This window comes from Camelus ferus, chromosome 10 (assembly GCF_009834535.1).
Source record: "Camelus ferus isolate YT-003-E chromosome 10, BCGSAC_Cfer_1.0, whole genome shotgun sequence".
Classification (NCBI taxonomy): Eukaryota; Metazoa; Chordata; class Mammalia; order Artiodactyla; family Camelidae; genus Camelus; species Camelus ferus.
In genome coordinates this window covers 52,975,825-52,991,371 of record NC_045705.1, presented here as the reverse complement: position 1 = coordinate 52,991,371, position 15,547 = coordinate 52,975,825, and the positions used below count along the sequence as shown (strand labels likewise).

Here is a 15,547-nt window from a genome sequence, read left to right as displayed (position 1 = left end):
CTCTGGAAATGCTAAGGGCTTTTCAAGAGGTGACCTCAAGGCTTTTCACAGTAACCTGACTCAAAACAAGGCCACTGCCAGGGGAGGCAGATGGATCTGGTCCAAACTGGGAGGTTCCAGTCTCCCCCTAGAAACTAGCCTGGCAGTCGTGTTTAGGGTTGTTAGTTCACCAGGAGGTTAACAGTTCAGAAACATGAGAAATACCCAATTCTGGTGGTCCCCAGACTCAGGGTTTCACTGAAGAATATTTCTGGAAACCAAATAAAACTATGCCTAGCAAACAGGGCAAGGGAAGGGGGAAACAGCCCCTGCTAAGAGCACAGCCGCTTCCTCATTGCCCTGCTGCCTTCCCCATGCCTTTGAAAAGGCAGCGGTGCAAACATCTAAAAATATTCTCAGAGAAGACAAAACAAAAGGGGGATGCTCATTTTGAGAGCCTGAGCACCCATGAATAGGGACAAAGGCTGGCAGGGGTGGTGCGTCTCTCTCCAGCCTACCCCCATTACATGGGTGAGAACACACAGTCTCTTTAGCAGGGCTTTGGGGTCTTGAAGGATGAAAAAAACCAATAACTTGTGTTTCCCAAGAATCAGCTATTATGATCCCCTATATTGAAGAAAACTTAGTAAATAATTATTAAAAACAGCAACAGCAACACTAGCAAATACTAACCTGCAGTGTTTGCCTTCTTTCAACCACTTTCAGAGAATCAACTGTGGGTTTTAAAGTCTATTTTAATACAATTTCTAAGGGTTTAATGTGCATATAAAGGAGAAAATTCTAAAGGAACACTGTTTACAGATGGCTCTATTTGAAGAGTTAAAACCCTAAGATACAAGGGTCAGTTACAGACCACTCTAATTCGCTGGCCCCCGCCCCCGCCATGAATTCGCCAAGCAATCAGGTTGAAACACAACAGAAAATCACAGAGAACGCTTCCAGACCACAACTCAAATTCTTGGATTTTGGTTTTTAGCTCCAGACGTATATGCTCATTTTTAAATGCTCTTCAGGGGTTCTAAGAATGTCTGAAGTGTAGAAAATTTAGAAAACACAGACTGCAGAAAGGAATTGCTCTTGTATTTACTTCTGGTAAATACAGACACAGACTCTGTGTCTGTAATCAGTCCAGGGGGCTTGCGGGACAGGAGACAGGGGCTGAGCCACTGCTCTGGAAGAGCAAGGGTAAGAGCTGATGAAGAGTGGCTTCATGAGGGGCACGATGCACACTGGGGGTGTTCAAGCAATGGCCTGACCTACAGAGTCCCACCTCCCTCCCTGCCATCTGAACAGAAAGTCAGAGGGACTTCCCAGGAAGCAGCTTTGAGCAATCAAAGAGGAGAGGCCCTGAGATCTGGATCATTCGTGTTGCTGGCATCTTAATTCTCAGATCAGATGCAGAGTTCACCAAAGAGTCCAGAGAACCTGGCAGGAGAATGAGAACGAAACCTGACTGGTACCCAGTCAAGGGCCATATCTGCATGAGATAAGAGATCCACCCGATTAGAGCTGGAGTCCGTGACCACCCAGCTCAAACACTGACAGTGAGTAGGCTGGGGTGATTAGGGCCACCCAACTCATCCTTTCTCTGACCGTTCTTCTTAGCACCCGAATAGGCTTTCTGGTTAGGTATAAGGAAGGAGCCATCGTTCTTGGAAAATGAGGCAAAAGTCATCTTCCACAAAGAAACCCTTGAAAAGTCACTAAAACCATGATTAAAACAATGAATCTACAAATCTGTGATCAAATAGTAGAAGAACTTAAAATCACCCCACTCTTAAGTGATGAGAATGAACAAGCAGCACATGTTAAAAGGAGTTAATGGTCTAGTATTTTGGGCACTTCCCTTAAAAACAGGCCCACGCAACCTTGGGAGACAGCCAGCCATCAAAGCACGGCTCTTTGGCTTAAGAAAGAGCAGAGAAGAATTAAAGGCACATCATCGAGTTAAAAGTAGTTGATTGGCCACAAGTACTTAATGCTTCTCCCTCCTGAGAACCCACTGAACTAATAGAAGAATAACACAGGTATAAACTCAAAGCAGGGAGAATGAAGCCATTAGAAGAGAAGAGTTTTCTGCAAACTTATGGAGGAAAGGTAAGTGCCAACATGGGTGAAGGAAACCATAGTACAGAGACCCCCAGTCTAGGGAGGGGTCTACCTGCCCTCTGGAATCCCAGAGGCTCAGAGTTGAAAAATGCACAACACAGGGAAGGCCAGGTCGACCGGGGCTGAAAATGGGGCAATTCACTGAGTCTCCACAGGAAGGCTCCAGCCCCCTCCCTACCCACCCAGAGATCAGAGCAGGCTTGCACTTGGTGCTGTGGCTTGTAGCACCTTTTTGAAAAACTTGGCAGATCATCCATGGCCTTTCTCCTGAGACATCTAGTCATGTTTGAAATGTACTCTGTTTAGAGATTAGGATCAGAGAATGTGAGAGTTTGAAGAGACCTCAGAGCTCACCCAGGCCAACTCGCTTGTCTTGCCAGGTGAGGAAGTTGCAGCAAAAATAGCTTGCCCACTCGTCCTCAGGCTTTCTATACCCACTGCTTCCCCTCTAGAGTCACTGAGGTCGGGGGATTCTCAGATGTGACCCTGCCCCCCACCCACAGCAGAGCAGAGGTACCTTCTGAGCGGTGGATGCACGTGTGCTGATTGTCACTCAGGAAAAACCCCTCCTTGCAGCGGCATTTGTAGCTCCCCATGACGTTGACACAGGTGTGCTGGCAGCCGCCATTGTTCTCTAGGCACTCGTCCACATCTGGAGGGGGAGAAGGCTTAGCCTTTGCTTTTGTGACCGCTTCACACACCGCCCCCCACCCAGCAGCTCAGGGACTCCTGCTAAGCAGAGACAAGGTCCCTCTGCAGGTCCCTGCATCACAGCTCTCAGAATTGAAACCAATGGGGTCCCAGGTGATTACCCAACCCTCAGGGGTCTGGGGATCCCTTTAACAGGCACTCCATCTGGACACAAGATAATCAGTTCAGTAAGTATTTATTGAACACCTTCTCTTCCCAAAGCACGTGCCAGAGGAGACAGGAAGACAGATGAAGGTCCAATTCCTTCACTCTATGAGCATCTCCTTCAGCAGAGGGAGAGACAACTGTACAAGTAATTGCGAGATAAGGTACAAAGGAAAGAGGTCACATCCAGCTGTGGGTAGCAGGATGCAGGTTTTATGGGAATGCTGATGAAGGATGAGCCCTGCAGGGTTTCTTCAATTATAAATAAGGAGAAGGAATTCTAGGCAGAAGAAAGGGCAGGAGCATAGCATGAAGGCTGGGGGGGCAGAGAGTATGTTCAGGTTAATGGTGGGTCATTCAATTTGGCTGACGCCCAGTACATTCAGGGAATGTACAGGAGCCAGAGCTGGGAAGACAGACTGGGGTCGCACTGTGGAGGACCTTGAATACCAGGCAAAGAAGTTCTTACTTCATTTCAGAAGCAGGTGGGAACCACTGGAGCAGGGGTGACATGGTTGGCCCCTCATGTTGAGAAGAATAAGGCAGCAGCTGAGGGTAAGACACAGGGAAAGGGAAGAACTGAAAGCCTGGGAGTCCAGCTTTACACGTGTGCCTGTAAAAGCCACAGCTGGCACTAGTAGGGGACTGGAGTGGAGGACTGGCAGTGAGGATGCTTAGGATGGAAGACATAGAACAGTGGACACAGTGCCTGCAGGGCTGGGAGCCGTGTGGACATGGGGTAGGGTGGCTGAGAAACAAGGGCAAGATCTGCACTGGGGATAGAAATGGGGGTGGAGATGCATTTGGTCCCCACCACAGCAGAGAGGTGATATATGTGAGATGCTGACATTCAGGGCAATGTCCAGCAGGCTGTGGGAAACCTGAGCCTGGTGTTAGAAAGATAGCTTTGAAAACCATTTACATGTGGTGGCCTGATAAAGTGGTGGATGCAGATGAGAAAGTCAAAAGCAGGAGTGTAGGAAGGGAGAGGAGGAGAGAAAGGAGATAGTCAGAGGTCGAATTTGGAGAACACTGCGGGTAGGAGGAGGTAGAGGAGACAGCAGGAGCTCCAGAAAAGGAGCCATCAGCAGGAAGGGAGGGAGCCTGGCCCCAGGGCTATGCCCCAGAGTAGGGTTAGGAGACCTTCCTTCCACTGTGTCACATACTACCCTGTGCATGGCTCCATCAATACATTTACCGCAGCACATCCTCAAAATTCTCTTTTTTAAAATTTGTACTTTTTGACCCCTCAAAATCTTTTACCTACCCATCTACACTAGATTGCAGACTCCTTAAGGACAGAGATTTTAGTTCTATTTAGCATAGGCCCAGAACCTGCAGGCACATACTAACTCTTCAATGCATGAACAAACCAACAGGAGAGCAAAGCATCACCAGAGCTAAAGAAGAGGAAACTTCCAGAAAAGTCCCAGACTGATAGAGGCTCTAGGAGAAGGCTGATATAACAACAATTTATTTTCTCCAGCCCAATTTCCCAAGTGCCTATCACCAGCTCCTAGGGGCATCCGTAACAAGAACATTCACATTTAAATATCTGTTATCTGGTTTCAAGCTTCAGATCTCAGTCATCCGTCCTCCCACACTATCCAGCAGATGCCTTTCTAAACTGATGGGACTCAAGCCATCCCCTAAAGCCTAACAAACGTGCCCTCCTCTGTGCCAAAGGGCGAAGGGAGAACATTCCAGAGGGTGAGCTGCACTGGAACACATCCGGCCTCGGTGTTCCACAGTGAGGACTGGGGTGCGCAGGAGAGATCTGTTTCCCTGGACACCAAATCCTGCCTGGTTCTGAGTAAAGGGTGCTCCCTTCTGAGCTGCCCCACCCCACCCCGTGTTTAATCCCCTATTCCTTTTCTCCAAAGCAATCAGAAATGTATCATTAAGTTGGGTGATGCCCTCTGAGTTCACAGAAAAGTGTGTGTGTGTGTATCAGTAGGCACAGATGTGTATCAGTAGACTGCTGAGTTGCTCCAGACTGTAGAACAGTGTTTCACAACCCTGGCTGCACAATGGAGCCCTGACGTCCGGACCCCACCTCCCCACACTGATATAACGAGCCCAGACCTCGTAGCTCCCACTGTGCTGTTGCACTCCCAGACGTTGGATAAATAGAAACTGAGTTCAGGTGGGGTGAGCTGTGTAGAAGCGCTGCATTTTGTTTTTCAGGCTCACAGGTATTCAGGATCTTGGAGTAATCTAGAGCTAAGTGGTGTTTGTTTTCTGCATATCCTGGTTAATATACTGGCAGCTAATGTGAAGTCAGGGGGCTGAGGAAACGTAAGGGTCATCCCAGAGAACACAGGAAACTGCCACTTCTAAACAGTTTTGGCTCTGAGCTTCTTTCTTGTCACCAAATGCTTCAGCTCTTTCAAGTCCAAGTGGCAGAGAAGTCTCCATGTATGCTGGTCCTGCTTTTCTCAATGGGCCATGTTACTTTCTCGTGCCTTTCTTTTCATAGAATCCTTAGCCCCTTCAGATGTACTCAACAGGTGCTCAGGGTCTTTCTGCAAGGCAGATCCTCACTACAAAACCCACAAAGAGACCCCAAGGAGGGGAAATGGAGCTAGTCTGCTGGAATATGTGTTAGCTGCCAGGCTAGGAAGGACTTGGGGCCTCAGGATGTCTGAGCAAGTCTTTACTCAGAACCACCCCACCCAACCCAGCCCAGGTCCTTAACTTCTAGATGGTTCCACTTGTAGTTCTTAGGAAGCTCACACTTCCCCTAGGCTGTGGGTTTGAGCACAAGGGGTGATGACTGGGTCTGCCAGCCGGTACAAATCCTCAAAATGCCACTGTTGGCTAATCAAAGGGAAATGAGTGATTTCCCCCAGAAAATGGTTAAAAAAAAAAAACACCAAAAAATATACTTTATGCTTCTCGACAAATTACACACTAAAAGTTACTTCTTTTTCTTTTTCCTTTTTTAAGTTTTTAATTAATCTCAATTTATTGCTGCTCCCAGGATTATCTCTCTAATGTGTCTTTTTGTGGCATTGATGGCCTAGAAAGTCTGCAAAGGGGCTAGTGATTCCCCAGCCCTCAACCAGCTCTTCCTAATAGCTGCAGGCTTGGAAGGCCAAGTGGTCTGACCAATGCTTGACCTCTCACACATGGCACAGACAGGGAGGGACTGAGTCTACATCAGGATGAGGGCCCAGGTGACATGATAAACGTCCTAGCAGGGCTGAGTCCCAAATGGAAAAATTCTCCTTCCCCATCACTCAAACTACAAGTTCTGCCTGTGGTCATTTAGTGACTTTTATGCTGATCTCAAAGCATTTGATCAAGTGGCTGTTCCCACTGCACAGCAAGGGAGCATTTGAACAGCTGTCCCCACTGAGTCAAGGCCTGGCTCAAGTTGCTCCTTGGTCAGCCAAGTGGGCATGGGTCAACTACATGAAGGGTCATCAATGTCAAAGGAATCTGATGTCCTCTGTCCCCCATGATGTCCTCCTGCACCACTGATAACACCAGCCTCAAAGTGAAAATAGACCACAAATACAGGCATTCCCGGTGTGCTGCATTCTCTAAGACTATCCAACATCTAACCCTATCCAATTGCTAGCTATTTTTAAATTCTGCTTTATTCCTGGCATAAGGAACCAATGTAAACAATGCTCTTTGCTGTCCCTAACTCAGAGACTAAAAATCTAACAGATGTTTCTGCTTTGTGGAATACTAGGAGGATGTTAATGGAAGGTTTCTGTTTAAATTTCTCTCTCTTTCAGGAAAATAGAAGATGTCTACCTGGCTGAGATCCAAGAACACATGTGGAATCTTCAGGACAAGTAGTTTTACATGATTCTGGAATAGAGACACTTACAGGATTAAAGAAATGTCTATAAGTCAAGACCCTTTTAACATAAGACCAAAGAGCTTAGAGGTAACAAGTCAATAGTAGAAAGTCAGTGAGTAGTAATGACGCTGTCCACCCACCTCCTTGGACTAATGGAGGATTTATATTATGAATAATAACATAAAAACTAAAATACTTAACCTGGTTTTCTATCAAGGAATGTGATTTCTAGGGAGCCAGGAAACACAAGTCTCTGATCCATTTTTATTTTAATGAATATGTTTTCATCAAAGATAAGAAAGGGATGGGGATGCTAGAGGGTAGGTAAAGGAGAATTGCCATGTCCAACCATTTTCCTTACCAAGACAATTATGACCGTCATGAGCCAACATGAAGCCATCAAAACAAGTGCAGCGATAATTGCCAGGAATATTCAAACAGTCATGGACACAGCCTCCATTGAGTTCATTTCCACATTCATCAATATCTGAGGAATAAAACAGAAGTAAACCACACAGGCACTATTTCTTTAATGTGGAGATATATGCATTTACCTTTTAACCACCCACCCCACTTCTGGGAATCTACGCTGAAGATAGATCTCCAACAACAGTAAAATAAATACGCATAAGGTTATTCACTGCAGTATTTGTAATTATGAAATACTGGAGACAACTTCAATGCTCATACATAACAAGTAGTTGAGGAATTAAGGTAATTTACTTGGTGGAATACTATGCAGCTGTTAAAAAGAAACAATGAGAAAGAGCTCTATGAACTGACTTGGAGTGATTTTTAAGATACCCTAATAAGCTTTAAAAAAATCAAGATGCAAAAGAGTATCCATAGTATGTTATCTTCGTATAAAAATAAGGGGATATAAAAACACACACATTTGAAATTCCAGCACACATTTTTTGCAGAACTTGAGAAGCTAACCCTAAAATTTATATAGAAATGCAAAAGACTCAGAAGAGCCAAAACAATTTTGGAAAAGAAAAACAGATTTGGAGGATTTTCACTTACTATGAAGCTACAGTTATCAAGACAATGTGTGATACAGGCATAGAGGCAGACAAATAGAACACTGGAACAGAATCACGAGTCCAGAAATAAACTCTTATATTTATGGTCACTTGATTTTAGACAAAAGGGCTAAGGCAATTTAGTGGGAGAAATGACAGTCTTTTCAACAAATGTTGTTGAGACAATTGATATCCATACACAAAAAGATTGATTTAGGCCCTTACCTCACACCATACACAAAAATCACAAAATGGATCAGAGGCCTAAATGTAAGAGCTAAAACTAGAAAGCTTTTAAGAGAAAATATAAAGCTTTTATGAGAAAAATATTTGAGACCTTGGGTTTGGTAAAAGTTTTTGGATACAACACCAAACACACAATCCATAAATTTAAAAATTAATAAATTAGACTTTATGAAATTTTAAGACTTTTGCACTTCAAGAGATACTGCTAATAAAATGAAGACAGGTCACAAATTGGTAGAAAATATTTGCAAATCACATACCTCATAAAGGAGTTTTAAAGAACACTTACAATTCAGTAAGAAGAAGACAAACAACTGAATTTTAGGATAGGCAAAAGAGTTGAATAGATATTTTACCAAAGACAATATGCTAATAGCTAATAAGCACATGAAAAAATGCATATCATTAATTGCTCAAGAAATTCAAATTATAATCACAATGAGATACCATTTCATGCTCTCTAGAACAATTGTAATAAAAAAAAAGCAATGACAAATGTTGGCAAAGATGTAAAGAAATGGGAATCCTTATACGTTGCTGATGGTAACACGAGATGGTACAGTCACTTTGGAAAGTTCCTTGGCAGTTCCTTAAAAGCTTAAACATAAATTTACCATATGATCCAGAAATTCCACTCCTAGGTGTATATCCAAGAGAAATGCAAAATCAAGTCTATATAGATTTCCAGGTGAATATTCAAAGCAACATTTTTATTTATAGTAGCCCCAAAGTAGAAACAACCGAAATGCCCATGGAATACTAGTCAACAATAAAAAAGAATGAAACACCAGTACAGGATACAACATGGATGAACCTCAGAAACATTATGCTAAGTGAAAGAAGTCAAACACTAAAGACTGCATATTGTATGATTCCATTTATATGAAAAGTCCAGAAAATGCAAATCTGTAGAGACAGGAAGTAGATTAGTGGTTGCCTGGAGCTGGGGCTGGGAACAAGGATGTTACTGAGATAAGGAAAATGCCTGAAAACTGTATTATGTGATGACTGTACAACTCAAGTAATTTACCCAAATAACTGATTTGTACACTTACTTAGAACTGGTGAATTTTTTTGCTATGTAAATTATAATGCAGCAAAGTAGTTAAAAAGAAAATACATAGTTAGCTGTTTATTTGTGCAAAAAAATTACAGGAAGGATAAACCAGAAACTACAGAGATTTGTGTGTGAGAGAAGGGGTGGAAATAAGGAAGAATGGGGCCAGGATAGGAATAGGAGGAGGGAGTAACACTTCTCTGAGCTTTTGTATAGCTTCGACTTTCAGAACCATGGTGGTTTTACACACATGAATACATATGTACATACATACATATACACAATCAACCAAGAAGCAGGGGCAGGGGTGAGGGGATGCATAAAAAACAGAATACAGAGAGAAACAAATGAATCTAACTGTATCATAAATGAATTACATAACCATACTGAAGTGGATGGGGAAGAAAAGAACTATTCTAAGTAACTTTGAAAAACAATATCTTTGGATGTTGTTAAGGCTAAAAACAAAAATAGTTGCATACAAATACTGTACCCTAATTATTAAATCTGTTTAACTCACAGAATTATGGATTAGTAATTCTGTAAATATTTTATGTGAACACCAGGATTGAACAAACAGGTTAATATACTTCAGATAATGAGAGCCAGGTTTCTCACTGTTGGAGAAAACACTTATAAATCCTGTCATATTGCTTTGCAATCTGAAGTATGAGTGTAACTTGCTGTTTTTAACATATGTAGAAGTGGATAGATATAAGGAATAAATGTAGATAAGTGTGTATGTATGGATTAGCATACATAAATAGATTTCCTAGCTATGACCACTGAGAGGGCCTAGGAGTAATGACACTCCAGCAACAATGAAAACACCAAGCATCCAGGTCTTAGTTTCTACGCACCATTTTCCAGTTAAAGGAAAACCAGGGATCCTTGGAGAAGTGGTTGATTCCAGGCTTGGGGAGCAGAAAATACAAGATGAGTCTGGAGAATTTTGTGGTGCCAAAAAATTAGGAATTTCTCAAAAGAGGATGGTGGCATGTCAAAAGAATACAGGAGACAATGTGAAGGAGCTCCCAATGGCTAAAGCTGGAACAAGTTGAGCCAAAAATAAATAAGTATAGAATTAAATAAATACCCATGAGTGTATACTGGCATAAATACATAAACACATAAATCAATGCATAAGTAAATGGAGGAGAAGGGACAGATCTTCCTTACAGAAGAATTCCAACTCATAGACGTATAAAGAACAAGGGAAATACAAAACTACCAAGAGGCACAAATCACAGTAATAATTGCTGCAGGCAAGATCCGCAGTTGGATGCTAACATTAGTGGACAAAGGTTTGAGAACAGGATATTAGCATAAGCTGAAGGTACCTGCCCCAAGAAAGGGAAAAAGAGTAACTTTGTAGTGGAGAAACCCAGACTACACCATCTAAACTAGATGATCAAGATTAACATCCCCTGTAGTAAGACATGTTGACATCGTGTGCCCCAGATGCACTGAAGAGCACACAACAGCACTTCAGTAGCAGCTTTGCAGAAAGCTGCACTTTTGTACACAAATGCATAACCTCAATTTTATCACGAGAAAACAGAACATTCTCTTACCATGTCTGTTCCTACCACATCACTTCTTATCATGTGGAAACTTAAGACAGACAAAAGAACTGAACAATTCTCATCAATGTATCAGTGTCAATGTCATGAAAGGCCAGGAAAGACTGAGGAACTGTCACAAATTGGAAGACACAAAGGAAACAACAGATAAATGTAATGTGGGACTTTGAGTCAAATTCTGGAAGAAAAAAAAATAGAACATTAGGGAAAAATTGGTGACACCTGAATAAGGTCTATACTTTAGTTAATAATATTGTGCCAATGTTAATTTCCTGGTTTTGATACTGTACTATGGTTATATAAGCTGTTAACAGCAGAGTAAGATAAGTGACAGATGTGAATTCTGCACTATTTTTGCAAATTTTCTGAAGTCTAAAATTATTTCAAAATAAAAAGTGAAAAAAAGGAAAATACAAAGGCCAAGTCTAGATTTATCCCCATTAAACCTGATTCCAATCCTTAAACTGAGAAGTACGGACCATATAATGAATACTGACCACTGAAACAACCCCTCTCGAAGTCTTGGATATAAGCAAAGATCATTTAGAATAAAACATTTACCTAATGCCACTTCTGAATCACATTATTTTAAAAAATACTTATTCAGGGCCCATACTTCCATTTTTCCAATATTTTGGCAGAAGAAACTGTGCGGAGGATAAAATTCTGTTCATTCGGGACAAACCAGTCCCCGATCCCTGAACTCAAACGGGGCAGTAATGCTAGTGATCATCACAATACAAATGATACCACAGGTTGGACCCAAGAGGCTTAAAAACTACTAAGGCAGAAAACATACACAAAGGAGTTATGTCTTTGAAGATCTATATCTTTGAATCCTTGTAACCCCTATTTTCTCTCCTTTTCCTTCTTAAAAGAAAGTTTCCATTTCTGAATGCCTGTAACAAGAAAGTCAAAATAACAGGGACGTCCTTACTCACTAGGTTTATAAATACTACAAGTATTCAAAAGATCAAATCCTTCTAGGGTTTAAAATGACAGTACGAAGAATATATGCCCCCTGTTAACAGTGATTGCCTGTGGATAAAGGAATAGGAGGGTCTTTACTTTTTCACTTTACACACTTTTTGTATTGTTTTGTATTGACTTTTTATAACAATAATCACAGGTTATTTTAAAACCAATATAAATGTATAAAGCAGCAATGCTAGTCAATCATTATTTTAAACTAAATAGTAGACTTTTCACTCTAAAATGTTGGCAATTAAATTGCATCAGTGATAAGTCAAACCCTACAGCTAAGAATAACCAAACTCTTGCCACTTGTCATTCAACATCATTTACTAAATGTGTACTTTATCCAAAAGAAACCGTGGCATGGTTTCTACCCCTAGAGAGCATACAGTAACCAAAGGACACAGTGAAAAAGTGAACATTTTTTACCCCAAGCAAGATACCAACATGTGTGAATTCCAGTACTGTAAATGGAATATTTAATACAGTGAGGATGTGGTACAGAGGAATTGGCAGAGAGATGTTTCAGAGAGGTAGTCTTTTGGCCTCCCATGATGTAGGGCAGAGAGAGAGAGGGAGAGAGAGATGGCTGTCTGTCTCTGGGAAAATACGAACATGGACAGACAGAAAGGCTTTATGGATGGACTGCCAGCACCACTTGCTGTGAACCTGACTAGGAGCACATCTCCTCTGATGGAAGAGGCAGGAGTTTTGCCTTTTGTGCACACAGAGGACCATAAAGATTAGGATTTCTCACCCAACCAAAGAGGGACACCAGGAGGCTGAGTGAATAGGAGAGATGTGGGGCCAGGCGCAGAGCCGGAGTGAGGATCTGACTTTCTTTCACCTGCAGGCTAACTGTGTGATCGTGTCCACAATCCCTTTCCCAATTCCCCTGGGCCTCAGTGTCCCCATCAGTAACATGAAGGATGGGACTGGCTCAGAGCTGCCTGAAGAGCCCTGCCAGCTCCAACATGCCACAGTTTCCATCCCCAGGAGCAGCCTCCTCTTATGAGAGTTCAGTCTCCAGCCAGTTCCTGACTTCAGAGCTCCTGACGCTGAGCTAATCTCCAGTGGCCCAGAACACAGAATGGCAGAGTCCAGACTTCAGGGCTCCCAGACCTGGAGCTATAAGGGCTCAAAATATCCCTCTGCAAACATCTTTCCAGAGGGAACTTGCGGCTCCAAATGAGATGAGCTCTTAGTGCAGCTCTAAAGCTTGGCAGGTCACAATGCCAAACCACCCAAAGCCATGGACACGATGGAGCCACCAGAGCCTCAAGGGAAGGCAGGACCCTGGCACTCAGACTCCAGAGCGAGGATGCAAGCTGCCTCAGGGAGGCATAGGATCAGTCCTGCTCTGGTAGCTAGGGATCTCCTGATCAACATGCTGTTTCTGCCCCTAAACTGAGTGGGACCAAAAGATACTAAAGCGCCTCTTCTCCTTTGCAGAAGCTAGACAAAAGGACATTTTACAGCCAGATAAAACTGATCAGCTCTGGGGAAGACCTGATGTTACCTGTTTTTTAAGGATCTGAAATGCATTTCAGAGAGTGGGTGATGTGACACCAGGCCAGCGGGTGGGGGTGGGGGTGAGGGTAGAAGTTCTTTTACCAACATGAGTAGCACTACAAGAGCTGCAGAGGTGAGGGGTTTCCCCTGCTGGCTCATCCACTGCTGGTCCCCAAGTCACTTACCCTCACACTGCCTGCCCTCCCCTTGGTAGCCAGGCCTGCAGGAGCACTTGTAGGAGGTGGGTGTGTTCTGACACAGGGCATTGGTGTGGCAGTCATCTAGCCCCTGGGCACACTCGTCCACGTCTGCAAAAGAGCACAGCAGCTCCTTGTGTGGTGCCCCAAGCCCTGGGTGACCTGGCCTTGGCCCCTCTTTAGCATCCTCTCCCACCAGCCCATCCCACTTCACATCTCACCAGCTAAACTGCTTGGGAGCCCCTGGGAAGAACCATTCCATTTCCAGGCACTGCCTATTCCCTCTGACTGGGACACCCTCTCAACTGGCCTTCAAGACTCAGCTCAGACCCACCTCCTCTGGGAAGCCTGCCATGACCCCAGAGTGTAGGTGAGGTGTCCCCCACGATGTGCTCACATACCGCATTGTCACTGTTTCCCTGTCTGTCTCCCCATCTAGATGGTGTCTTGATTACAGATTGGGTCTGTGCCCCTGAGGCCAAGCACAGTGCCTGACACATGAGTAGGCAAGCGTAAAGGCCCGCGAAGGTAAGATCCAGTCGACAAAAACGCTCTGAAAACTGAGCAGCGTCTGTTAGCCTTCTCAGCGTTTGGGGTATGGGGGAAAAGCTCTCCCTGGGCTCCAAGCACACAATCCTGAGCTCTCAGATGGTGCAAAGAGAAAAGAAAGCCCCCCACCCCAATTCCCGCAACCCTTTCATCACTGCCCACCCTCTCAACCTGGAAACTGGCCTTGGCAGAAGCATTTCTGGGTTTAAAGTATTGCGAGTCCAGTTAGCACAGAACGGCTATTCTCGGGTCCTCCAACAGCGGCTGTTCCGCAGACAGAAGAATCCCTGGAGCCGACCCTGAAGCCCATAGAAGAACTTCCCGGCCCCAAAAGAAAGCAGGAGCTCAGCTGCCACGGCCTCACGGTGGACCCCAGCCCCTCAGCTTCCCCATCTCCGCAAAGAGCCTCCAAGGCCGTCGCCCCTGCTCAGCCGGCGCGCGTCGGAGCAGCAGGCGCTCCCGGGGGGCCGGGGCGGGAACTGTCATCAGCCGCGGGTCCGAGGCCGGGCCGCGCACTCAGGCCCTGGGCCTCTAGCCCGAGCGGTGGCGGCGCCTTTGGCCTGGCCGGCGGGTGGGGCCCCAGGAGATCGGGGACCACGCGGAGCGCCGCAGCCAAGCCCAGCCCCGCTCGCTCCTGGTGCCCCCGCGAGCGGACCGAGACCCCCTTCCCGGCGCCCGCCCCGGCCGCCGTGCCAGGTGCGCCCCGCGGCCGGACACTCACCCTCTGGCAGCCCCGCGGCTCGGCCCCGACCGGGCGGGACGGCCGCCGTCAGCAGCAGCGGCAGCAGCAGCGGCAGCAGCGCCCGGGCCGCCGAGGGGCAGCCCCGGCCGGCGACCCCCATGGAATGCGCGGTGGCTGCGGGCAGAGGCGGCGGAGCGCGGGCGGAGAGCGCGGCGGCAGCGGCTCCGGGAGGTGTGTGTGGGCGCCCTGCCCGCCGCGCTCTGACACCCCCGGCCCGGCCCCGCCCGGCCCCCGAGCCCCGGCCTCATTTTCACACGGTCCTCCCCCGGGCGCCCCTCCCGGCTCCCTCCCTACCCCCTCCCGGCCCGGTTGAGGGGGCGCGGCCGCAGTGGCCGGAGGGCGGCTGTCGGCCTGGCCGGGGCGGGCCCGCCGGGGCGGAGTGCCCCGCGCAGGCCCCCGCGCCAAAGCCGCCGCTCCGGCCCCTCCGCCACGCTCCAGCCCTCAGAGAGCTTCGTTATCCGCCCGTTTGCGGTGTTCTCCAACTTGACCCAGTCCCTCTTGTGAGGACAAACAACACTTCTAGCCTGACATTTTCCGACACGGGGCACCCAGAAAGTGACCTGTGTAGCTCAGGTTATATAGTCCCCAACCCAAAGCCACCTATGAGGCTTACCCACCTCTCCACTTGGGAGGGGGAATGTAGATGGAGTGAAAGTGATGTCACATACTTGGACCCTCAGGCGAACTCAGTGGAAAGGGTGACACCAGCTTCTCTGCTCACCTCAGCACACTCTGCACCCTTCTCCATTCTGCCTAACTCAGGCCTTCTCTGCTCCCCTGCCCCACAGTGCTCTGAGCAAGGTGGCCGGCTTGTCCTACCCAGGGGCACGCTGAGACTGTCCCTCTCTGGCACATTGCTGGGCCCAGAATCACAACAGAA

General features: G+C 46.0%; 1 protein-coding gene across 6 annotated transcripts in view; it reads right to left on the bottom strand.

The window, feature by feature from the left end:
- The window catches only part of SCUBE2 (signal peptide, CUB domain and EGF like domain containing 2), a 61,767-nt gene extending 46,836 nt beyond the window's left edge, over positions 1 to 14,931 (bottom strand). For 2 of the 6 annotated variants that reach the window (XM_032489052.1, XM_032489055.1), the window contains exons 1-4: positions 14,647 to 14,929; positions 13,365 to 13,487; positions 7,143 to 7,268; positions 2,627 to 2,761 (exon numbers count right to left, since the gene is read on the bottom strand). In XM_032489052.1, the coding sequence (XP_032344943.1) occupies positions 2,627 to 2,761; positions 7,143 to 7,268; positions 13,365 to 13,487; positions 14,647 to 14,767 (505 nt within the window). In that variant the 5' untranslated portion in view covers positions 14,768 to 14,929. Of the gene's footprint in view, positions 1 to 2,626; positions 2,762 to 7,142; positions 7,269 to 13,364; positions 13,488 to 14,646 lie in introns of all 6 variants that reach the window. The other 4 variants (XM_032489051.1, XM_032489054.1, XM_032489056.1 and 1 more) reach the window with 4 other exon arrangements.
- Positions 14,932 to 15,547: the final 616 nt, after the last annotated feature.